The 24866-nt window shown below is 41.4% G+C and overlaps 1 protein-coding gene across 3 annotated transcripts in view; it reads right to left on the bottom strand.

The window, feature by feature from the left end:
• LOC140203032 (cholesin-like) overlaps positions 1 to 24866 on the bottom strand; it is a 436104-nt gene that overhangs the window by 14712 nt on the left and 396526 nt on the right. For 2 of the 3 annotated variants that reach the window (XM_072268729.1, XM_072268731.1), the window contains exons 2-3: positions 19863 to 20068; positions 57 to 138 (exon numbers count right to left, since the gene is read on the bottom strand). In XM_072268729.1, coding sequence (XP_072124830.1) covers positions 57 to 138; positions 19863 to 20068 — 288 coding nt within the window. Of the gene's footprint in view, positions 1 to 56; positions 139 to 15380; positions 15641 to 19862; positions 20069 to 24866 lie in introns of those variants that run through there. The other variant, XM_072268730.1, reaches the window with a different exon arrangement.

Genomic DNA, 24866 nt, shown 5'->3' with positions numbered 1-24866 from the left:
TTGGCACCTTCTTAAAGTAGAGCTACATTCACATTTTCTTGATACTGATGTTTTACCTGGTCACAATCATACATGTGCTGCAAAAGCCAAGTTTGTCTTATCTTTTGAAATCTCCATTCCTTGTGTTTTTCAGACCACCTACAAAAGCAAGATAAAAATGAAAAAATTCAGCTAGTTTTAATAAATTACAACACCATTAAATGTACTGTATGTTACCTCTAGACTTGACCATTCCAATGAATTCTGGCAAATCCCCATCTTTCCACCTTCTGTAAACGTAAGGCCTGAAGGCTCCGAACAATTTTCATTACCTCTTTCTGCATGTGCTTATGCCTGCTACTGGTTAAAAAGAACTCTGACAAAGGGTCTTCAATCTGAAACGTTAATTCTTGTTTTTCTTCCCACAGGTGAGGCCTGACCAGCTGAGTATTTCCAGTAAATTTCCAGAATCTGCAGTATTTTTTCTTAATTTCAGTTACTGGTTAAACAGAGCCTTGATTTAAAAAATCACAAACTGAGAGCACAAGTTGTACAGTCCTTGAAAGTGCATAGGTGGCGGAATCAGTTCATTTGTGAGGTGAGTGAAGTTATCCACACTGGTTCAGGAGCTTGATGGCTCCTCAACCTGATGGTGTGGGACATAAGGCTCTTGTACCTCCTTTCCAATGGCAACAGCAAGAAGAGAGCATGGTTTGGATGGATGTTGTTTTTCACATGAGCTCAATGGTGGGGAGGGCTTCTCCTGTGATGGGCTGGCCTGTATCCACTAATTCAGCAAACAATGTCATTGCCAGGCCATATTTTATTGTTTACCCTCACTTGCCCTTGAAAAAGTAATGGTATTCTGCCCTTTACAATTGCTTCAGTCGACAAGGCAGAATTTCAACAGAACAGGCTGAGCTGATTGAGAGGATAACAGTTTGGGTATGAGTCTGCAGTCACATTTAGTCCACTTGAGTAAGGTGGCAGATTTTGTTTTTTCAAGGGACAATTTACAATGATGAAGAAAGCTGGTGAAGAAAGCTTTTGGTGTGCTGGCCTTTATAAATCAGAGCATTGAGTATAGGAGTTGGGATGTAATGTTGAAATTGTATAAGGCATTGGTGAAGCCAAATTTGGAGTATTGTGTACAGTTCTGGTCACCGAATTACAGTATAGGAAACATGTCAATAAAATTGAGAGGGTACAGAGGAGGTTTACTAAAATGTTGCCTCGGTTTCATCTCCTAAATTACAGAGAAAGGTTGAACAAATGAGGTCTTTATTCTTTGGAGCGTAGAAGGTTGAGGGGGGACTTGATAGAGGTGTTTAAAATTATGAGGGGGATAGATAGAGTTGACGTGGATAGGCTTTTTCCATTGAGAGCGGGGGAATTTCAAACAAGAGGACATGAGTTGAGAGTTAAAGGGCAAAATTTTAGGGGTAACATGAGGGGGAACTTCTTTACTCAGAGAGTGGTAGCTGTGTGGAACGAGCTTCCAGCAGAAGTGGTTGAGGCAGGTTCGATGTTGTCATTTAAAGTTAAATTGGATAGCTATATGGACTGGAAAGGAATAGAGGGTTATGGGCTGAGTGCAGGTCGGTGGGACTAGGTGAGAGTAAGAGTTCAGTACGGACTAGAAGGGGTGAGATGGCCTGTTTCCGTGCTGTAATTGTTATATGGTTATAATCTAGTAACCATCTGAGAGAGGTCAGAATTTGGTGTTTATGATTCGAAGAAATGATACGGCAAGCTATTAAATACATATGTTTGTTCCATCTTCACAAAGAAAGACCCCAGCGAACTCCCTTGCAGAACATAAACTCATGAGAGGGAGGAATTGAATGAAATCAATATTAGGGGAAAGACGATTTTAGAGAAATTTAACACATATCCTGGAGTGTTTAATTAAGTAGGCCAGAGTCAATTTCTTAAGTTGTATACATTCTGCATGAGTTCAAAAGATTGGAAAGTAGCTAAAGTAACACTATTTAAAAATGGTGGTAACAGATGGAAATATAGATCTCTCACTTCACTACAGTCAATGGTGTGCATAAAGACGAAGAAGAAACTTGAATCCTGTAATCAGCAAGTGGCCCTGGTGATCAGCAGTTAATACACATCAGGGCCAAAGGAACTTAGCAAATACTAATGATAAAGACATCGAATAACACTGGAGAATTTTATGTGAAGCAACTCTTTACGAAAAGGATTTCATAAATTTAAAGAATAAAAATTAGGTTTATTATTGGTTGAGAGGAAAATGTTGATCAAGACAAACACCAGTAAGTTTAGAAACAGCTACATTCTGTATTAAATGAACTGCAAAGTGGAAGCAAATACATTTCTTAACAGCAATGACACTGAGGTATCTGTTAGCTCATTCCAAAATGAACATAAGTGAGTTTTAGCAAGTAAGCAATGGTGTGACAACATATCCTTCCTTGCCAGAGCAGCCAGGAAAACATATGGCTGCATCAACTGTGATCTAAAATTCATAATCCACTTACTACATTGGTAAGTTAGAAATTGAAATAAGATGGTCATAAACTTCCAAGTTCACTTGTTCAGAAAAATAAGCCACTGAGTGAATTGTTTGCAGACTGCGATTAGTATGCTTTGAATTTCTAACTTACTAAAGCTGAGAGTTTACATCTGTAGCATTGAAACAAGATTTTTTTTTAAACAGATCTTTTGTTTCCTCCTACAGTGAATTATTGTCCCCATTTTCTCTGGAAGCCTCGATGCTTGGCTCAACACTTTCTCTGCTAACAATGAACAGAGAAACGAAGGAATAGTTCAAGTGTATTTAAGAATGTTTGAGGCATTCTCAACTTGGTTACTCTCATGAATAAAAGCCCAGAAATACTCAATTGCACAGGGTCCAGAAAGTTGCTTCTCTGGGGCTTGGACAGATGAGCTGATGATGTAAAATTAAATCCTTTTCCAGCTGCAAAATTTAAAATCAGTTAATTAAGTACAAGGTGGAAATAAAGGCAAGTAGTCAATTATGTGCTCATGAAACAAGTGTGATTATCATTAGAAACTAATTTTGGTCACTGCTTGTCTGTGGGGAAGGAAATCTGTCATCCGTCTCTAGCCAGGCTTACATGTGGCTTCCAACCAGGACAATACCGTTGATTTCCCTCTGAATTGGTCTAGCAGGCCTTTTGTTCAGTTTAAATAACAAATGTTACCCTTGCCAGCAGCACTCACAACCCTTGGGATAGGATAGGCTTTCTGGACCCCAGACTACACTGAGATCTGCAACTATAATACCTTTGATTAGCAAATACAAGATAAGATTTAACATGTAAAGTAGACCAAACTTTGCCATTTTGGAAAGAGTTCCAACTACTTAGTTTACTTCTAAAAAGGCTGGTTGTGTTTCTAAGGCAGCGCCTTTTGGTTCATTTTAGTAAACTGCATATGTGAATCAAATTATCAAACTAGTTTCCTTAATTACTGGGAATACAAACTGAGTTAGTGTAATTTCTGTTTATGATTTAATCCTTGGTGTCTCAACGTTATCCTGGTAAATCTGCCTTCACTCCCTCATAGACTAAGGGCCTGGTCTGGAGTTTTAGACTGTAATCCAGGTTGACCTAACCAAGTCCAAGTAGTCATTGTCCCACCAGCCATTTGGTATGTGGGAAGATGTGCAAAGTCCACACAGACAGGATTCAACCTGGCGCTGTGAGGGTGTAGTTCCACTAGATGCTTCACTCTGCCCATCCACTCACAGTGCCTTGGAAAAAAAACATTCAGACCTCACAAGCATTTTCGCATTTTACTGTCTCATTTTCTAAATTTAAAATATATTGAAGTCAGACTCATTTGAGCTAACCCACAAACAATTATGGATCAAAAGAAAAAGTCCAAAACCTGTCAACAATTTACTAACAAATAAAAACTAAAACTGTGAGGCTTCATCCCCTTTGTAATTACCACACTAACTTTCTCCAAGTGTCATACTGTATAAACTCACTCAATTTGTTGATGTAGAAACTTGGAGGATCACCTGTTTTCAATGATTTCATAAGAATAAGTACCCCCTCTCTTTGAAAGTTCAACAGCATGGTAGATTTTCAACAGACCAAACCAAACTGAAGACAAAAGAGCATTCAAAGCAAGTCAGGGAAATGACAATAAAGAAGCACAAATCTGGGAAAAGGTACAAGACAATCTCAAAGGCACTGAACATAACTCAGAGTTCAGTGCAGTCCACTCTGAAAAAGTGGGGAAATTATGAAACTACAGCCACGCTGCCTAGGTCAGGTCGCCACTCTAAACATAGTTGCCGGAGAATAACACTTGTAAGACAGGCTACCGTGTCACCAACAGTCACTCTGACTGAGCTGCAGAAGTCCATGGCTGCAACTAGAGATGAAGTTCATGGCTCCACAATTGCTAAAACCTTGCACAAAAAGGGTTTTTTGTGGAAGAGTGGCAAGGAAGAAGCCATGGCTAAAAAAAAAAAGCATATCCTTGCCCATAAAGACTTTGCAAAGCATCACTTGGAACATACTGTAAAGATGTGGAAGAAGATCTTGTGGTCTGATGAGACTAAATTCGAACTCTTTGGCAGTACATGTGGCATAAATCTAATACTGCACATTAGCCAGGTAACACCATCCCGACTGTAAAGTACGGTGGATATCATGCTGTGGGGATGCTTTTCACCAGCAAGGACTGGAAATCTGATCAGGATTGATGGGAAGATAAATGCTGCTAATACAGAACAATCCTGGATTAAAAACTGTGGAGGAGTTTTGTCTTCCAGAAGGACAATGACCCAAAGCACACTACCAGAGCAACAATAGAGTGATTTCAAATGAGGGAGTTGATGTCCTTAATAGCACAGTCAGAGTCCTGATCTTAACTCAATCCAACAGCTCTGGCAAGACCTCAACGTTGCTGTCCACTGCCGCTCCCCAACTAACCTGACAGAGCTTGAGCAACTTTGCAAAGAGGAATGGGCAAATTTTGCTCCATCACATTGTGCAAAGCTAACAGAGACATATCCAAAAAAGACTACAGGTGATAATAGCTGTGAGAGATGGTTCAACTAAGTACCAAGCAAAGTGGAATGAATACTTCTGAACTGCTGACATTTCAGTTTTTGCATTTTTAGCTTTTCATGCTTTGCAATTTTCCCCATTTTTTAGGATCTACTGTGAAAAAGAAGCATGTGATTCAAATAAAAATTCTCAATTAAATCGATCAAAATCCATGATTGTAATACTCATTTATGCAAGCAAAGGGTTGGGAGTTAAATACATTTTGAAGGCACTGCATACCTTGTCTTCTAGATATGAAGAATAGCATTATTTTCTACATCCATAATAACATTTTGATGTGTGGTGGAGAGTATATTGACTGGCTGCATCACAGCCTGGTATGGAGACACCAATGCCCTTAAATGGAAAATCCTACAACAAATAGTGGATGAAGCCCATTCCTTCACAGGTAAAGTTCTCCCCACCATTGAGTATATCTACATGAAGAGTTGTTGCAGGAAAGTACCATCCATCATCAAGGACCCACTCCACCCAGGACATGCTCTTATCTCACTGCTGCCATCAGGAAGAAGGTTCAGGTATCTCAGAATACACACTACCAAGTTCACAAACAGTTATTACCCCTCAACCGTCAGGTTCTTGAACCAAAGGGGATAACTACACTTGGCCCATCACTGAAATGTTCCTAAAACTAATGGACACAATCTCAAGGACTCTCTGTGTCATGTTCTCAAAATCAATCAATCTATTTATTTATTTATTTATTATGTCTTTCTCCTTGTATTTGCATAGTTTGTTGTCTTTTGGTCACTGGTGAGTGCCCAGTTAGTGTAGACTTTCATTGATTCGGTGATGGTTATTATTCTATTATACAGTGGCATGCAAAAGTTTGGGCACCCTGGTCAAAATTTTTGTTACTGTGAATAGCTAAGCGAGTAAAAGATGAACTGATTTCCAAAAGGCATAAAGTTAAAAATGACACATTTCTTTAATATTTTAAGCAAGATTACTTTTTTATTTCCACCTTTTACAGTTTCAAAATAACAAAAAAGGAAAAGGGCCCGAAGCAAAAGTTTGGGCACCCTGCATGGCAGTACTTAGTAACACCCCCTTTGGCAAGTATCACAGCTTGTAAACGCTTTTTGTAGTCACCTAAGGGTCTTTCAATTCTTGTTTGGAGGATTTTCGCCCATTCTTCCTTGCAAACGGCTTCTAGTTCTGTGAGATTCTTGGGCCATCTTGCATGTACTGCTCTTTTGAGGTCTAGGGGCCAGGGTTGAAGTGCTCGGTCCTCGGTGTCAGAGGGCTGGTCGGAGGCTTGAAGTTTTCGGACATACTCAGAGAGTTAGCTGTGGTCAGGTGCTTCCAGGGTGCTGCATTGGCAAATTTGTGGCACTGGAGGTTCATGGCAGGGAGAGTTTTTCTTCCTTCTACCGTCTGTATGAGATGATGGGGCTATCGGGACTTTGAGACTTTTTTTTACTGTGCCTATGGTCTGCTCTTATCAAATTACAGTATTGCTTTGCACTGTTATAACTATATGTTATAATTATGTGTTTTTTGTCAGTTTTAGTCTTGGTCTGTCTTGTGCTTCTGTGATATCATACTGGAGGAACATTGTATCATTTCTCAATGCATGCATTACTAAATGACAATAAACGAGGACAGAGTGCCCTCATACTCTAATCTAATCTTCCCCTTGGATGGCAGAAGATTCATGACAAGATCCATGGGGACGTGTGCCCATGGTCTTTCTGGAGTAGGTAGGGGGTAGAGGAGCCCTTGTGGTCGGGTACAGAGCAGGCCTACACATACTACTAAACCTCTTTCATCATTCCAGGCTCCAATACCTTCCCCTGATAAACTCGAGGATCCTGGCGACCCTTGGGTGAGCGGTCATTCTCGATGAAGGCCCCATTGCAGTACCTGGGACTGAATGGAACTTGGGACGAACAGCCAACCCGGACAACCTTAGTCATCTCCCCTTGTGCTCAGGCCTTGCGAACAAGAGCGTCGATTCCCCAATGAACTGGCACTACTACCTTGGCTTGGGGCAAGATGGTGGTAGGCTGCTCCTCTTGTTCCGATTTGTCAAGGTATCTGGCTTCTGGTTTTTTGACCCTGGTTGATTAGTCAAGATGAAATTAAAGCAGTTAAAGAACAAAGACCACCTGGCCTGCCTGGGACTCAGCCTCTCGGTCTCCTGAACATAAGCCAGGTTCGTGTGGTCTGTCCAAATGATAAAAGGATTCTTGGCCCCCCCAGTCAGTGACGCCATTCCTCCAAAGCCACCTTAACCACACAAAGTTCTCAATTCCCAATGTCGTAGTTTCTCTCTGCCAGAGATAGCCGCCTGGAGAACAATGCACATCGTGCAGTTTACCGTCTAAAGATGGCCGTTGAGACAGCACTATACCCACTCCGATGTCTGAGGCGTCAACCATCACAATGAAGAGAAGGTCTGGGTTAGGAGAAGTCAAGATGGGAGCTGATGTAAACCACTGTTTAATTTCTACTAAAGCAGCCTCTGCTTCAGTCGTCCAGACAAAAGGGCCTGTGGATTTCTTAGCGGAATTAGTGCCAACAGCAGAATTGCCACATAACTTCTTTTAGAAGTTCACAAACCCCAAGAAACCTTGGACTTGTTTGACATGACAGAGAGAAACTATGAAACTATGACTTCAGGAATCTCTGACTGCCTGGTTTTCGTAGGGTCTGTTTTGAGATTGCTGTTGGAGATGATGAACCCGAAAATGAAACAGTTTTCACATGACATTTGGACTTCAACTTGATATAAAGTCCATGGTTGAGAAGCCTCTTTAAAACGTCCCTGACATGAGTGTCGTGATCCTCCATGGACTACGAGAAAATTAGGATATCATCCCAGTAGACTAAGGCACTCGTGTGGAGAATATATCCGGAGCATGTTGTTTATAAAGGCCTGAAAAACTGCTGGAGAGTTCACACGGCCAAAGGGCATAACCAGGTACTCATAGAGTCCGGCTGGTGAATTGAATACAGTCTTCCACTCATTGCTTTCCCTTATATGGACCAGATTGTATGCACAATGTAGGTCTAGCTTGGTGAATACTCTTGCCCCTTGGAGAATCTCAAAAGTGGTATTCATGAATGGAAGGGGATAACGATTCTTGACTGTTATGCAATTTAATTCTCTATAATCAATACATGGCTGCAGGCTACTATCCTTCCTTTGTACCAAGAAGAAGCCTGTGCTAGCTGGTGAGGTGGAGGCTGAACGAATCCCATACCAAGTGCTTCCTTTATATATTCTTTCATTACACTTCCCTCTGGATTTGAGACCACGTATAATCGACCATGCGGAGGACAAGTACCAGGCAGAAAATCTATAGCACAGTCATAGGGTCGGTGCGGTAGAAGAGTCGAGGTCTTTCCCTTGCTGAAGACCTCTTCCAAGTCCTTGTATACGATAGGAACTTCGACTGGCCTGGGTGTTGCAAATTCTTCTGAAGCTTCCTTCAAAGATGACTCCTCAGGCTTCTTGGTGGCAGGGATGGTTCAACCAATTTCTGAGTCTCCTTCCTAGGGTCACCAGACTCCATCGTACCTTAGGCGATGGCAACAAGGTGTTACAGATGGTCCTTGCACCCCGGGAACAGGCTCCAAGGGTTTGCATTTAGGAGTCCTTCCTTTAGTTGGGACCTAGCAGCTGGATCCCTTAGACTTTGGGTTACCTCACATTAATGTCAGTCCCCTTGCTGGTCATTGGTCTTGGGAGATTCTGCAGGTCAGAACAAGATGCAGCAAGCTACCCTCTTACAGTAATTGGACCAAGCAATGATCCTCCCCTCCCTCCATTCCACAGATGGGACAGTCAAGGGAACCCAAGAATCAGAGATATGAGTAGTGAGTCAATGATATAGAAACTAAAATCTTCCACATGATCCCCTAACCTCATCTGCAAAACCACAGTCTCTTCCTGGACCTGCCCGGAACCCAGTGGGCTGCCATCCAAGACAGTTGCGGGCATGGAATGGCTCAACTCTCACAGCGGTATGTCAAGCCAATGGGCAGCTCCTAAGTCTAAAAAATTAACCAATGCCTCAGAGTCCACAAAAGTCTCTACCTGCCCCAGGTGAACTCTGCCTTCAGCACCAAACCAGAATCCTTGGGATTAGGAGTAGTGGCTGCTACTGTCACAGTCCTCCCAATACTGGACGATCTTTGCAGTTCTCCTGGAGGCTGCAGCTTCGGACATTTGGTCCACAAATGACTTGATTCCCCACAGTAATAGTAGTGGCCTTGATTCCGACGCCGGGACATCTCATCAGTGGGGAGTCTTGTGTAACCGATCTTCATGGGCTTGACAGCAGGCTAATCATGTTCTGAGATCATGTGGTGGAACGACAATGGATTGAAGCCAGGCTCGGGCTAGCTCTCTTCAGCCTTGTAATGTAGTCCCCCTTACGCTCTGCCAGATGATTGTCAAGACGGATGGACAGATCAATGAGGAACTCTTAAGTCATCTGTTGGCTCTCCCAAGGTGAGGGCATTCTTTAGTTTGTCCCAGAGTCCGTGGCGGTACAGAGTGGACAAGATTTCACCATTCCAACCACTCACTTGCGTCAAAGTTCGGAACTCAATAGTGTAGTCAGCCACTGATCACTACGCTATTCATGAGAACGTCCGAGCCTCTGTATGCACCAGCAGGATGACAAAAATACCTTTCTTATGAAGGCCATGAATTCCTCCGAATCCACACAAATCTCCAACCTTCATTCTCAAAACATGGTGGCACAAGTGAGGGACCTCCTGGTCGGGAGAGGGAGATGGTGAAAGCCACTTTTCCACACTCCGAAGGGAACCGGGATGGCTAGAGTTCGAACACCAATGCACATTGAGTGAGGAAGCTATGGCAAGAACTCGGGTCCCTGTCGAAACTCTCCGGGGTCGGAGGATGTGCTGGCTTCAGAGAGTGACCGACAGGCTCACCCGAGCGGCTCTGGCACCCTCCTTGCGATAGCTGGTATACAGCAGCCTGAAGGTCGTGTATCTCCAAGCTCTGCCTGGAAATCCTCTCGTTGTGGCCCGCCAGAGCAGACGACAGACTCTGATACCCCACTGGATCCTCGTTGGCTCAACTGTACTGAAATGAAAGTCCTTGATGAGGATAGTTTGCATCTAAATGCTGGAGTATCTGAAGCAAGGATCGAGACACGGTATCAAACTGGATCAAGAACTGAGCACTAGTAGAGCTTACAATTGAGCACCAAGCCTCAGTTCAGGTGTTCCTTAAATAGGTGTTTCTTAGTGCCCAAAATGCGATTGCCAATTAGCGGGACGGTTCTGGATCCTTAAAGTGGTAGTGCCAGCTATCCATATTCCGGAGAATTAGAGCGTCAGTTGGGAGCATCTTGTAATAGAGATATATGCCTGTAGTGCAACAGTTAGCGTAACGCTTAACAGCACCAGCCGTCAGGATCAGTAAGGAGGTTGTATGTTCTCCCCGTGAAAGCATGTGTTTCCTCCGGGTGCTCCAGTTTCCTCCCACATTACAAAGATGTATAGGTTAGTAAGTTGCGGGTATGCTACAGTGTCACTAGAACCATGGCAACACTGGCGGGCTGTCCCAGCGCATTATCAGGCTGCGTTGGTTATTGATGCAGTCAACGCATTTCACTGCATGTTCTGATGTTTCAATGTACATGTGACAAATAAAGCTCATCTTTAATATTAATATTACAGTCGAGCATTTGCAATGTCCTCACCATTTTCTTTAAAGTCACTTCTGGAGATTTGTTGCTCTTTAGTGGCATTATTTACTTTAATTTTTAGTTTATTGTTATTTTATTATTAATTAACACAGAAAAAAACACCTCGTCCCCTGTGATCTGTATAGGGTCCATGAGGTCAATGCTGCTTTGCCTCTCTCTTATAGACTCTATCCGTCTCCAGAATAAATACAGATGCAAATAATGAATTTAGTGTCACCCCCTTCTATTTTGGCTCCACGCTTGGATTGCCATTCTGATCTTCCGGAGAACCAATTTTGTCCTTGCAATCCTTTAGCTCTTAACGTATCTGTAGAATCCCCTATGATTCTCCTTTACCTTATCTGTTAGAGTAGCCTCATGCCTTCTTTTAGCCCTCCTGAGTGTTCTCTTGCATTTCTTATACTCCATAAGCACCACATTTGTTCCTACCTGCCTATTCCTGCTATGCACATCCCTTCTTTTCTTATCCAGGGCCTCATACCTCTTGTAAACCAAGGTTCTCTAGACCTGTTATCTTTACAGACACATACAAAATTTCACTTTGAAGGTCTCTTGCTTACTAAATACAGGTTTCCCTCGCCATCCAAAGGTAGAGCGTTCCTATGAAACGGTTCGTAAGCCGGAATGTCGTAAAGCGAAGAAGCAACTACCATTTATTTATATGGGAAAAATTTGTGAGCGTTCGCAGACCCAAAAGTAACCTGCCAAATAACACATAAAACCTAAAATAACAGTAACATATAGTAAAAGCAGGAATGATATGATAAATACACAGCCTATATAAATTAGAAATACTTCTCTACAACGATTGCCTGCACTGTTCTCCGTAGCGAAAATCTCACGCAAGCGCTCTTGGCAAAACACTCTCTCCAGTAACCTTTAAGCTATGAAGCTGCCAAATCATATCAAATAACACATTAAAATACACAGCCTGTATAAAGTAGAAATAATGTATGTACAGTGTAGTATCACTTATGGGAATCAGGAAGACATCAAGCACACTGATGATAGTGTGTTAGGCTGAGTCGTTGGAGGTTGGGGTGGTGCAGTGGCCCCCACCTTCCTGGCAGCGAACTGATACTGATCTGCAAAGCATGCAGGGGTACAGCGGTGGCCCGGACGCATCCAGCCTCTGATCTGGGCCGACATTTGCGTGCCGGGCGGCACCTAATTAATTAGCTTGTTTATTTCGGCTTTTTTCTTAAAGATGTGCTGGGTGCCTCCCGGCTACCGCTGCATTCTCCACAAGTCGGTATCTGTCCGCGGCCCGGAGGTTGGAACCACTGGGGTGTCATCTCATTGTTGATCAGGACAGGCAGATCATCTTCTTCTATGTCTGCCTGCCTCGATGGCGAAGGTCGAGGTTCGTCGTCTGCTGTGGCTGATGTGGAAGGCTTGGGAAACGACAGTATGCTTGACTGCTAGCCTCGTGCATTTTTCTATCATACAGTTCTTTGTAAACCATCTTGCAAATACGCCCTAAACCGGCGTACCCTTTCAAAATTAAAGTCGTACTTTATCATTGCAGCGAAAATCTCACGCAGTTGCTTCATGTTCAGCTCCTGGATGACTTCACTTTCGGTCCGTTCGCTACTGCATTTGGTTTTGATTGTTATCCTTTCCTCTTCCAATTATATCAGCTCTTCATCTATCAGTTCTTGGTCATGGGATGCCAAAACCTCTTCAACATCATCTTCGTCATCTTCCACAAGCCATACTCACTTTGTCCTTACTTCGTTTACCACGATCGAAACGCTTAATTATGTCTAGTTTTACGCTAAGTGCAACACCCTTACGAGTTCTTTCAGGCTTTTCCGATACCTCAGAACTCATCTTGCTAACGGCTGATCACAGGCACGTGTTTAAGCAATGCCAGCTAGAATCCAGGGGAGAGCGGCTGCTCGGGACACGCGCTGCCTTTTATCGCGCGCTGTTTTTTTCACCCGTTGCTTTTTTTGTAACAGTGAAAACACCTTCTGTTAGTGAAAACAGGTAACTAATGTAGGTCTTTCGTAACAGCCAAGTTTCGTAAAGCGAACGTTTAAAAAGCGGGGGACACCTGTACACCTTTGTCAGAAAACAGCATGCCCCAATCCGCACTTGCCAGATCCTTTCCGATAGCATCAAAATTGGCCTTTCTCCAATTTAGCATCTCAACACACAGACCAGAAATATCTTTTTCCATATTTACTTTGAAACTAATGGTATTATGATCATCATCATCATCAGGTGCCATGCCCAGTTTGAGCTTTGACTGCCATGGCCCACACACTCCTGTTTCGGGTCAAGTGGATCAATTCATTGGTATTCATTTCCAGTTCTCCGGCTGCTGTCTTCATCATCATTTGTCTTTGTCTTCCTCTTGCTTTCTTCCCTTCAATCTTTCTCATAATTACCATGCATTCTAACACCTCTTTCCTAATCACATGTCCAATGAAGTTGCATTGCCTTTTCATGATCTCATACATTATTTCTCTTTTTGTGTTTGCTCTGTTCATGACATCCTCAGTAGATATTCACTTCGTCCATGATATTCTTTGCATCCTCGGTACAGTATCTGTCCGCGGCCTGGGTGTTGGGGTAGTGGGACACTGGGGTGTCATCTCGTCATCTGTTTCCCTTAGAGCAGGCAGCTCATCTTCTCCTATGACTGCCCGCCTCGATGTTGAAGGTCGAGGTTCGTCGTCTGCTGTGGCTGATGTGGAAGGCTTGCTTGACTGCTGAGCCTCGCGCATTTTTCTATCATACAGTTCTTTGTAAGGACTCAAAGAATCTTGCAAATATCCCCTAAACCTACGTACCCTCTCAAAATTAAAGTCGTACTTTATCATTACTCATTCAGTTTCGATTATTATCCTTTCCTCTTCCAATTGCATCAGCTCTTCATCTATCAGTTCTTGGTCATGGGATGCCAAAACCTCTTCAACATCATCTTGTCCTTGCTTTGTTCACCACGATCGAAACGCTTAATTATGTCTAGTTTTATGTTAAGTGTAACACCCTTACGAGCTCTTTCAGGCTTTTCCGACACCATAGAATTCATCTTGCAAACGACTGCTCACAGGCTCATGTTAAAGCAATGCTGGCAAGAATGCCGTTCCGAATCCAGGGCGCGCGCTGCCTTTTATCGCGCGTTGATTTTTTTCACGCGCTGAATTTTTTTCGTAACAGTGAAAACACCTTCAGAAAATGAAAACAGGGTACTATTGTAGGTCTTTCGTAACAGTGAGGTTTCGTAAAGCGAACATTCAAAAAGCGGGTGACACCTGTATTTGTTTTATGTCTTTCCCATTTATTCTCAGCCTGCAGATAGGATTCTCCTTCTTCTTGGATGTCACCATACATTCTGTCTTTTTGCAATTGATAGATAGACCCATTTTTGCATTTTCTTCAACAATTATATCAATTAAGTTTTGTAGTTCTTCCTCCGTACTTGCAATTAACACAGTGTCATCTGCATATCTGAAATTATTGATGTTTTCACCGCCAACTTTGATTCCCAAGGTCTCTTATTTTTTGTAATATTGTTTCACTGTACACATTAAATAAATCAGGGGAGAAAACACACCCTTGTCTAACGCCTCTCTTGATTTTCGTAAACTGACTCACTTCCTCATCTATTCTTACAGCAGCAGTTTGTTCCCAGTACAGATTTCTGATTGGGCGGTGCAATCCACATTCTATTGCTCCAGGTTTCTTAGGAAGAGTGATAAATACTGATTTTTTCCATCTCTTCTGGTATTATTCCAGTCTCATAAATGTCATTGATTAAATCAGTAAGGGTATTATGATCACTAGTTGCAAAGTGCTCATCTACACAAGATTCTATCACCTGCCCTGTCTCATTTCCTAATAGCATGTCAAGCATCCCACTCTCTGGGTGGGACTTCTATGTACTGATTATGGAAACTTTCTTGAACACGTCTGACAAACTCTATCCCATCTAATCCTTTTACAACATGGGAGTCCCAGTAAATATGTGGAAAGTTAACATCACCTATTATAACAACTTTATGTTTCTTGCACATCAGCAAACTCTATAAATTTGTTCCTCTAAATTTTGCAGACTGCTGGGTAGTGTGTAATATAATCCCATTAACACGGTCATACCTTGCTCATTCCTCAGTTCCACCCGTAGCACCTCACGAGACAAGTTCTCCTGTCTGCCCTGACTGAGCACTGCCGTAACATTTTCCCTGACTAGTAACACCACCCCTCCTCCTTTAATACCTCCTGGTCTGTTGCATCTCAAACAACGGAACCCCGGAATGTTGAGCTGCCTGTTTTGTCCCTCCTGAAATCAAGTCTCACTAATGGCTACAACATCATAATTCCACGTGTTGATCCATGCCTTGAGCATATCTGCCTTTCCTACGAAACTTCCTGCATTGAAATTTACGCAGCTCAGGACCATGCTAAACCTTTTGATTCCTGACTTTGTTTGAGGTCTTAACCACACCTGTCTCCACAACCTCTCCACTATCTGTTATGAGTGAACATATTTTTCAGCTCAGTACTGAATGCCTTTCCATTTACTCCAAGATCATGCCTGTATTTCTAAACCCTGTAGATAGGAAAAAAAATATCAACACCAACCCATTGAGTGCTGTTGGGGGAGGCAACCTACCTGGGGAAAGCAACAGTGGCTGTGCCTCTGGAACTGAGTCTGGCCCTGTGGCTCAGAAGGGTAGGGAACAGAAGAGGACGGCAGCGGTAATAGGGGACTCTATAAGTCAGGGGGACAGACAGGTGATTCTGTGGACACAAAAAAGAAACAAGGATGGTAATTTGCCTCCCAGGTGCCAACGTCCATGATGATTCTGAGCGCGTCCACAATATCCTGAAATGGGAGGGTGAGCACAGGGAGGTCATGGTACATAGAATACAGGGAGTGAGGAAGGAAGCTGAGAAGCAGGACCTCAAAGGTAGTAATCTCGAAATTGCTGCCTGTGCCATGCGACAGTGAGTATAGGAATAGAATGAGGTGGAGGGTAAAGGTGTGGCTGAACAATTGGAGCAGGGGGCAGGGATTCAGATTTTTGAATCATTGGGACTTCTTCTGGGGCAGGTGTAAACGGTACAAAAAGGACGGGTTGCACTTGAATCCGAGGGGGACCAATATCCTAGCGGAGAGGTTTGTAATGCTACTGGAGAGGTTTTAAACTAGATTTACAGGTGGGTAGGAACTGAAGTGAAGAGGCAGAGGACGGGGAGGTTGGAGGACAAGTAGAGACAGTTTGTAGGGAGTTTGAGAGGAAGGATAGGCAGATGTTAGAGCAAAGATACACTCAGCCTGATGGTTTGAGATACGGTTATTTTAATGCAAGGAATATCATAAGCAAGGCGGATGAATGTACAGCATGGATCAATACCTGGACCTGTGACGTTGTGGCCATTACACAGACTTGGATGTCTCAGGAGCAGGAATGGCTGCTGAGTGTGCCAGGCTTTAGATGTTTCATAAGGAACAGACAGGGAGGGAAAAGAGGTGGGGGTGTGGCATTGCTAATTAGGGATAGCATCACAGCTGCAGAAAAGGAGGAAGTCATGGAGGGATGGTCTACTGAGTCAGTGTGGGTGGAAGTCAGAAACATGAACTGGGCAATAAATAACTCTACTGGATGTTTTTTATAGACATCCCAATAGTAACATGGATATCGAGGAGCAGATAGGGAGACAGATTCTGGAACGGCGCAATAATAATAGGGTTGTTCTGATGGGAGATTTTAACTTTCCTAATATTGATTGGCATCTCCTTCGCACAAGGGGTTTAGATGGGGTGGAGCTTGTAAGGTATGTTCAGGAAGATTTCCTGACACAATATGTAGATAAGCCAACTCGAGGAGAGGCTGTACTTGATCTCGTATTAGGAAATGAACCTGATCAGGTGTCAAATCTCTTGGTGGGAGAGCATTTTGGAGGTAATGACCACAACTCTATCTCCTTCACCATAGCACTGGAGAGGGATAGGAGCAGACAATTTGGGAAAACATTTAATTGGGGCAGGGAAAATATGATGCTATTCAGTAGGAACTTCGGAGCATAAATTTGGAGCAGATGTTCTCAGGGAAATGCATGGCAGAAATATGGAGTTCTGCATAGGTATGTTCCATTGAGATAGGGAAAGGATGGTAGAATTAAAAAACAATGGTGTCCAGAGTATATAGTGTTACATGCCCACAGTTTGATCACAGGACAGTGGGATGATGTAATGGTCTTGTGAGTGGGACGATGTAATGGTCTTATGAGTGGGATGATGTAATTGTCTCATGACCATGGGGTAATGTGGTGTCATATGAGGGCATGTTCCCTACGGTATTTAAGGAAGCTGCCAAAGTGTGATGCAGTTTTACTTTCAATTTTAAGGTGTAAACACGTTGTTGCCGGCAGTTTCCCCATCGCTGCCAGTTTTTGCTTGTTGAACCTTTGCTTTACCTTTACAGTCTAGTACTGGAGAGTGAAGACCTTACCAAAGTATGAGAACCCAAAAGTTAATGACATTCGGTGTTTTGGAAGTGATCGACTGTTTGGAATCGGAATCATCTGGAAAATTGTGGCATACATATTTGAGTTAAACCCCTGCAAGATCAGGACGGTTTGTGCAGTGTCCACCCTCCAGGAAAAAGGTCAGTTACTTTATTACTTCATATTCGGTGTGACTCCTTTGGACAAGGCATTGCTCGACTGTGATCGGCAGATTCGTCATTACTTCAAAGGAATTGTTGCTGCAGTAAAATCTCTCCTTAAAGACTGTAAAAATCTCTTGGACTTTTCAACTTACTACATTAAGACTGTGCTTGAATGAGAACTCGTTAAGAACTATTTCTAAGTTTGACTGTTCGAGATAGCCGCATAACGGTTAACCTCCAGTTAAGCTAGTTTGTTTATTTTTTCTATGTTTTGAGTAGAGGTTAATAAATATCATTGTTTGTTGATATAACCTGACTCAATTTCATATCCATTGCTGCTGGACACATGACAGAAGAAAATCTAGTTAAGAAGAAAAGAAAATCTTACGAAAGGTTCAAGAAATGAGGTACTGTTAGAGCTCTAGAAAATTACAAGGTTGTTAGGAAGGAGTTTAAGAATGGAATTAGGACAGCCAGAAGGGGCCATGAGAAGTCCTTAGTGAGCCGGATTAAGGAAAACCCCAGGGCATTCTACAAGTATATGAAGAGCAAGAGGATGAGCCGTGTGAGAATAGGACCAATCAGATACGATAGTGGAAACGTGTGCATGGAGTCGGAGGAGGTAGTGGAGGCATTTAATGAATACTTTGCTTCAGTATTCACCAGGGAAAAAGACCTTGGCAATTATGGGGATGACCTACAGCAGACTGAAACACTTGAGCATATAGACATTAAGAAAGAGGATGTGTTGAAGCTTCTGAAAAGCACTAAGTTAGATAAGTAAATGGGACCAAATAAGATGTACCCCAGACTACTGTGGGAAGCGAGGGAGGAGATTGCTGAGCCTCTTGTGATGATCTTTGCATCATCAATAGGGAGGGGAGAAGTACCAGAGCATTGGAGGGTTGCAAATGTTGTTCCCTTATTCAAAAAAGGGAGTAAAGATAACCCAAGAAAGAATAGACCAATGAGTCTGACTTCAGTATTGGGCAAGCTGTTGGAGAAGATCCTGAGAGGCAGGATTTATGAGCATTTGGAGAGATATAATCTTATTAGGGATAGTCAGCATGGCTTTGTCAAGGGCCTGATTAAATTCTTTGAGGATGTAACAAAACACATTGATGAAGATAGAGCAGCAGATGTAGTGTATACGGATTTCAGTAAGGCATTTGATAAGGTTCCCTGTGAAAGGCTCCTTTAGAAAGTAAGGAGGCATGGGATCCAAGGAGACTTTGCTTTGTGGATCCAGAAATGGCTTGCCCACAGAAAGCAAAGAGTGGTTGTAGATGGTTTGTATTCTGCATGGAGGTCAGTGACCAGTAGTGTTCCACAGGGATATGTTCTGCGACCCCTCCTCATTGTGATTTTTATAAATGACCTGGATGAAGAAGTATAAGGGTTGGTTCGTAAGTTTGCTGATGACACAAAGGTTGGAGGTGTTGTGGATAGTCTGGAGGGTTGTCAGAGGTTACAGTGGGACATCGACAGGATGCAGAACTGGGCTGAGAAGTGGCAAATGGACTTCAACCCAGATAAGTGGTTCATTCTGGTAGGTCCAATTTGACGACAGAATATAATAAAAATGGTAAGACTCTTGGCAGTGTGGAGGATCTGAGAGATCTTGGGGTCTGTCTCGATAGGACACTCAAAGCTGCTGCGCAGGTTGACAGTGTTGTTAAGAAAGCACGTGGTGTGTTGGCCTTCATCAACCATGGGATTAAGCTTAAGGGCCATGAGGTAATGTTACAGCTATGTAAGACCTTGGTCAGGCCCCATTTGGAGTACTGTGATCAGTTCTGGGAAGGATGTGGATACTATAGAGAAAGTGCAGGGGAGATTTACAAGGTTGTTACCTGGATTGGAGGGCGTACCTTATGAGAATAGATTGAGTGAACTTGGCCTTTTCTCCTTGGAATGACAGAGGATGAGAAGTGACCTGATAGAGGTGTATAAGATGATGACAGGCATTGATCATGTGGGTAGCCAGAGGCTTTTTCCTTGGGCTGAAATGGCTAACACAAGGGGGCATCATTTTAAGGTGCTTGGAAATAGGTACCGAGGGGATGTCAGGGGTAAGTTTTTTTTGCACAGAGTCTGGTGGGTGTGTGGAATGCACTGCCGGTGGCGGTGGTGGAAGCGGATATAATAGAGTCTTTTAAGAGCCTCTTAGATAGGTATATGGAGTTTAGAAAAATAGAGGGCTGTGCACTAGTGAAATTCTAGGCAGACTGTAGAGTAGGTTACATGGTCAGCACAACATTGTGGGCCGAAGAGCCTGTATATGTCTATGTTCTATGTTCTATTAAGCCTATTACACTCCTTCAATCTTATTTGCAATACCAGTTTACGTTAAAAAGAGGTTGTGGTTGTGGTAATTTTCTCATTTGTTGCCACAAGACAAGTATAAATCGAATAAAGAGTTACCAAGAGAAATCACCTGGGGAAAAAGCTGCCAAAGTAAATGGAACTGTAACTCTTACATGCTCAGATATTTTAATGCAAGGTCGCAAGCTAAAGCCTTCTGGGGCTTCTTCTTTGCCACTGACACACCAGCTTCCCGCAATAACCGTTTTTCTTCCTTTTTTCGTTCCTTCTTAAGTTTTCTCTCCATCTTTCTCTTTTCTTCTGGTGTAAGCTCCTCTTCTCCCTGGCACGCAAGATCTTCCATTGCTTTTTCTTCAGTATCCTAATAACGACAAATTTAAGTAACTTTACTTTATTGTCACCAAACAATTGATACTAGAGCATACAATCATCACAGCAATATTTGATTCTGCGCTTCACGCTCCCTGGATTACGAGTCTATAGTAAATATTAAAAATTTAAATTATAAATCATAAATAGAAAAATAGAAAAGGAAAGTAAGGTAGTGCAAAAAAAACCGAGAGAAAAAAAGTTAAGATTTACTTTTTTTGATAGCACGTGCATCAGTTCTACCACTGTGATCATCATCAGCATCATCGTTACTCTTCACAGCAAACTAAATTCACCAAAGCTCATAATTCACCAAAGTTCTTTAACAGCAGCTGCCAAATGTGTGAGCTCCCACACTTAGAAACACATTAGTAGATTCATGGGAATATCAATCATCTCTGAGTCACATCCAGTCCCAACTAGGAAATGCTGTTTCTTTATCATCAGTAGTCATAATCCTGCAATTGCCAGCCCAGGCCCCTTCACCACTTGCATCATAGATTTCAACAAGAAGGTCCACTGCCAATTTCTTAAGGACGATAAATATTAATGGTGCCAGCAAGGTCCATATTCTGCAAATGGACATAGTTACCTGCTCCATCATTTTAAATATCTGCACTTAGCTTTGGTATAATCTAGAAATAATGAAGATGAGAATTCACAGGTAAGATTTTTCAAGAATAGTTACTCAGAATAAACCTCTGACTCGGAAAATGAATTCATTGATGGAGGAGTTGGGAATTATAGATGTCTGGAGGGAATTACACCCTACTAGTAAAGATTATACACATTACTCTTTCCCTCATTCAGCCTATTCAAGGATAGACTATTTCTTTATCTTTAATACAGATAGACTGAGGATAAAAAACTGTAATATTGCAACAATTGATCTGTCGTATCATAGCCCAGTCTCTATGTCTCTAATCCTGGAAAGGAAAATGAGGAAAACACTATGGAGGCTAAATTCACATATACTCAATAACCCGAAAGTAATAGAGAGATTAAGGGGAGAAATCAAAGAATATCTAGACCTTAATGACACGGGAGAAACATCACCAGTGATCTTATGGGATACATTGAAAGCTGTACTGGGAGGGAAAATTATTTCCAATACCACTCACATGAAAAAAATCAATACACAAAAATTAGCAGACCTTCAAGGAAAATTAAAACAACTTCAAGTTGTGGATAGCAACAAAAGTAATTCAAATCGAAAACAGGAAATTAGGAAATTGCAAAGTGAAATTGACGATATTTATATGTTGAAAACTCAAAGAAATTTTCTTTACCTGAGACAAAAGAATTATGAAGTAGGAGGTAAATCAGCTAGATTATTAGCATATAAATTACAAAAACAACAAGCAGACAATACAATTCATAAAATGAAGAATCCAAAGACAAAGCTTGTGGAGAGTACAATAAGGAAAATTCAACAGAGTTTTGAAACATATTATCAAGAGCTGTATCTCCCAACCCCGGGCCCCCAATGAGCCCTATATGGACAGTGTATTGAATTTTTTAGATCTACCTAAACTTACAGATTTACAAAATGAAAGTTTATTAGAACCAGTAACTGTCAAAGAACTGAACGTGGCCATCTCTAGGTTAAAGGCTGGAAAGTCCCCGGGTTCTGATGGGTTTACCTCAGAGTGGTACAAGTCCCTGAAGACACAGTTAGCCCCATTACTACTTAACACCTTTAACTGGATCTTGCAGAGAGGAGAAACTCCACCTTCCTGGAGAGAAGCGATTATTTCAGTTATTCCTAAAGAGGGTAAAGATAAACTAGAATGTGGCAATTATCGGCCAATTAGTGTTCTTAATTTAGATTACAAACTATTTACATCTATATTAGCGCGCAGATTGGAAAAGCTTTTACCTGGCCTAATCCACTTAGACCAGACTGGATTTATTCAACAAAGACAAACACAGGACAACATAAGGAGAACTCTGCACATATTAGAACAGGTTAATAAGAACGAGACCGAGACAATGGTAGTAGGATTGGACGCTGAGAAAGCTTTTGATTCGGTTAGTTGGGCATTCCTATACAGAGTGTTAGGAAGATTCGGCTTTCAAGAAAAGTTTATTAAAGTAATTCAGACTCTATATGACAGCCCTACAACCCGAATTAAGATAAATGGGGACCTCTCTGACTCCTTCATCTTAGAGAGAGGCACTAGACAGGGATGCCCAATTTCTTCTCTCCTTTTTGCGCTATATATTGAACCACTTGCCCAAATAATAAGACAGAGCGAAATCGTAAAAGGTATCAAGGTGGCAGGGACTGAACAGAAAGTGGCGTTATTCACAGATGATGTTTTGGTCTATCTGAGTGAACCAGAAAAATCATTTAGAGGATTGTTTACACTGTTGGATGACTTTGGGAAAATATCAGGTTATAAAATAAATGTAAAGAAAACGCAGGTTATGTCCCTAAATTATACACCATCCAAAAAATTGCAGGATACATACGATCTTAAGTGGGAAGCTAAATCATTAAAATATTTAGGAATAACCCTGCCGAAGGATCTTTCAACACTGTCACAGGTAAATTATGAGCCATTAATCTCAGAGATAAAAGCAGATATGCATAGATAGAATCTTATCCCCTTTTTAAGTTTAAATTCAAGGATAAATACTATAAAAATGAATATTCTTCCTCGGTTATTGTATCTTTTCCATACTTTACTGGTGGAGGTGGAAGATAATCAATTCAGGGAATGGGACAAGTGGATTTCCCGCTTCATTTGGCAAGGAAAGAAACCTAGAATTCGATATAACACCTTACAGTTAGGGAAGGAAGGAGGCGGTATGGTTCTTCCTTGCCTGAGAAATTATTTTTTTGCCTCACAGATAACCCCTCTGTTATATTGGTGTAATAGGGAATATAAGGCTAGATGGAAGGAAATAGAATTTGGATTAGTTGACATTTTTCCTCTACAGGCCTCAATAGCTGACAAAGGATTGATGGCCCAGTTGGAAAAATTTAAGAACAGTTGGATAAATCTTACATTAAAAGTATGGCAGAAGGTGGTTAACTCATGTGGAATTAATAACATGTTAAAACTCTTTAGATGGTGTGCATATGATACCGAATTCCTTCCCAACAGAGGAGATAAAAGATTTGAGCTATGGATAAAGAAAGGTCTTACAACCTACCTCTCATTTATAGATAAAAGAGTATTACAAAGTTTCCAAATCCTGCAGGACAAACATGGCCTAGAACATAATGACTTTTTTAGGTACCTTCAAGTACGAAACTATGTTAACCAGAGTTGTAGATATACAGACCTATCAACAGTAGAATTAGAATTTTTCAAGATTCTGAATTCGGCTTGCAGTTCAATACCTAGTAAATCAGTTTCTCGATTATATAATGCACTTTCCCATGCTAAAAATGTAAATACACTGTATATTAAAGAGAAGTGGGAGAAAGAAGCGGGGTTGGTACTTTCAGAGGAGGCTTGGGGGAAAATCTGCAGCTTTCAATGGTCCTCGACTAATTCTTTGACTTGGAGAGAACATTGTTGGAAAAACATTATAAGACACTTCAAGACCCCATATCAGGAAAAATATAAAGATACAAACATGATGGGTTGGAGAAGGTGCGGCTCCAAGAAGGCAAATCATTTTCATATTTTCTGGGATTGCCCTAAATTAAGTCTATATTGGGAAGGTATTCATAGAACATTAGTTAAGGTACTGAGGTCCCAGATACCTCTGAACTTTGAGACGCTCTATTTGGGGTATGTATTGTTTCTTGAACAGAAGGAAGATATAAAGTTACTGCAGGCCCTCTTAGCGGCAAGTAAGAAATCAATCACTAGAAAGTGGCTAAATCCACTACCACCTACATTAGAAGATTGGCACGAAATTATCTTGGAAATATTTAAAATAGAAAAGTTGACTTACTCCCTGAGAATTCAAAAAGAAAAATTTTATCAAATCTGGAATAAATGGATTGAATATATAACCCCAATGCGAGCAGACTTTAGATGACTCTCCTAATGATTTATACTGCTCTTCCCATCTACACAGTAATATTGCTAACATAAGCACCCCTAGTCTAAATGTCTTTTTTTTTGTTTTCTTTTGGAAAATAGAGAATTAACACAAGTAAAGGGAAAGATTTGGGAAAGGGATAAAAAATGAAAAAATTAAGTAAATAAGTACATAGGGATTGGATAATTATGTCTGCGGGCAGGAGCAAGCATGAACAAATTAGGATATAAACACCTACAATGGTTGTTACATAGGCTTATATACAATATTTTGGACCAGTGGAAATGGTCCAGAAGAGTTATATGGAAACTATTATTACCATTTTTCTTAACAACTAATACCATTACTTAGCCTAATAGATTAGAATTACCACAGTACATAATTATCTATTTAAGTGTCTAATTTCCTTTTATATCATCTCAATGTGTACTTAAGAATGTATAAATAATTATAGTTTTATACATATAAAAAATGGAAAAGGTTATATGTGTGAAAAAAGTACATGATATTTGTGAATTCCTTATCCAAATAAAAATAAAATTTAAAAAAAAAGCAAAAAAAAAGAGAATTCACAGGTAATGGGAATCAGCAGGCTTTATACAGCATAATCAAAACAGCTATCTTTCTTATCTTGTATTTTATTGTTCTGTTTTGAGCTGGCAACATAACAAACAGACTTGTGTATGAATTCAAAATCTGTAATAAATGATCGCCCAGCCCTCTTTCCAGTAAGTAAATAGTTCTTTCCAACTAATAGTTATGGTGTTGGCAAAAAAGATATGAAA

The sequence above is a fragment of the Mobula birostris genome, chromosome 9 (genome assembly GCF_030028105.1).
Source record: "Mobula birostris isolate sMobBir1 chromosome 9, sMobBir1.hap1, whole genome shotgun sequence".
In the NCBI taxonomy this organism is placed as follows: Eukaryota; Metazoa; Chordata; class Chondrichthyes; order Myliobatiformes; family Myliobatidae; genus Mobula; species Mobula birostris.
This window is presented reverse-complemented; position numbering and strand designations above follow the sequence as displayed.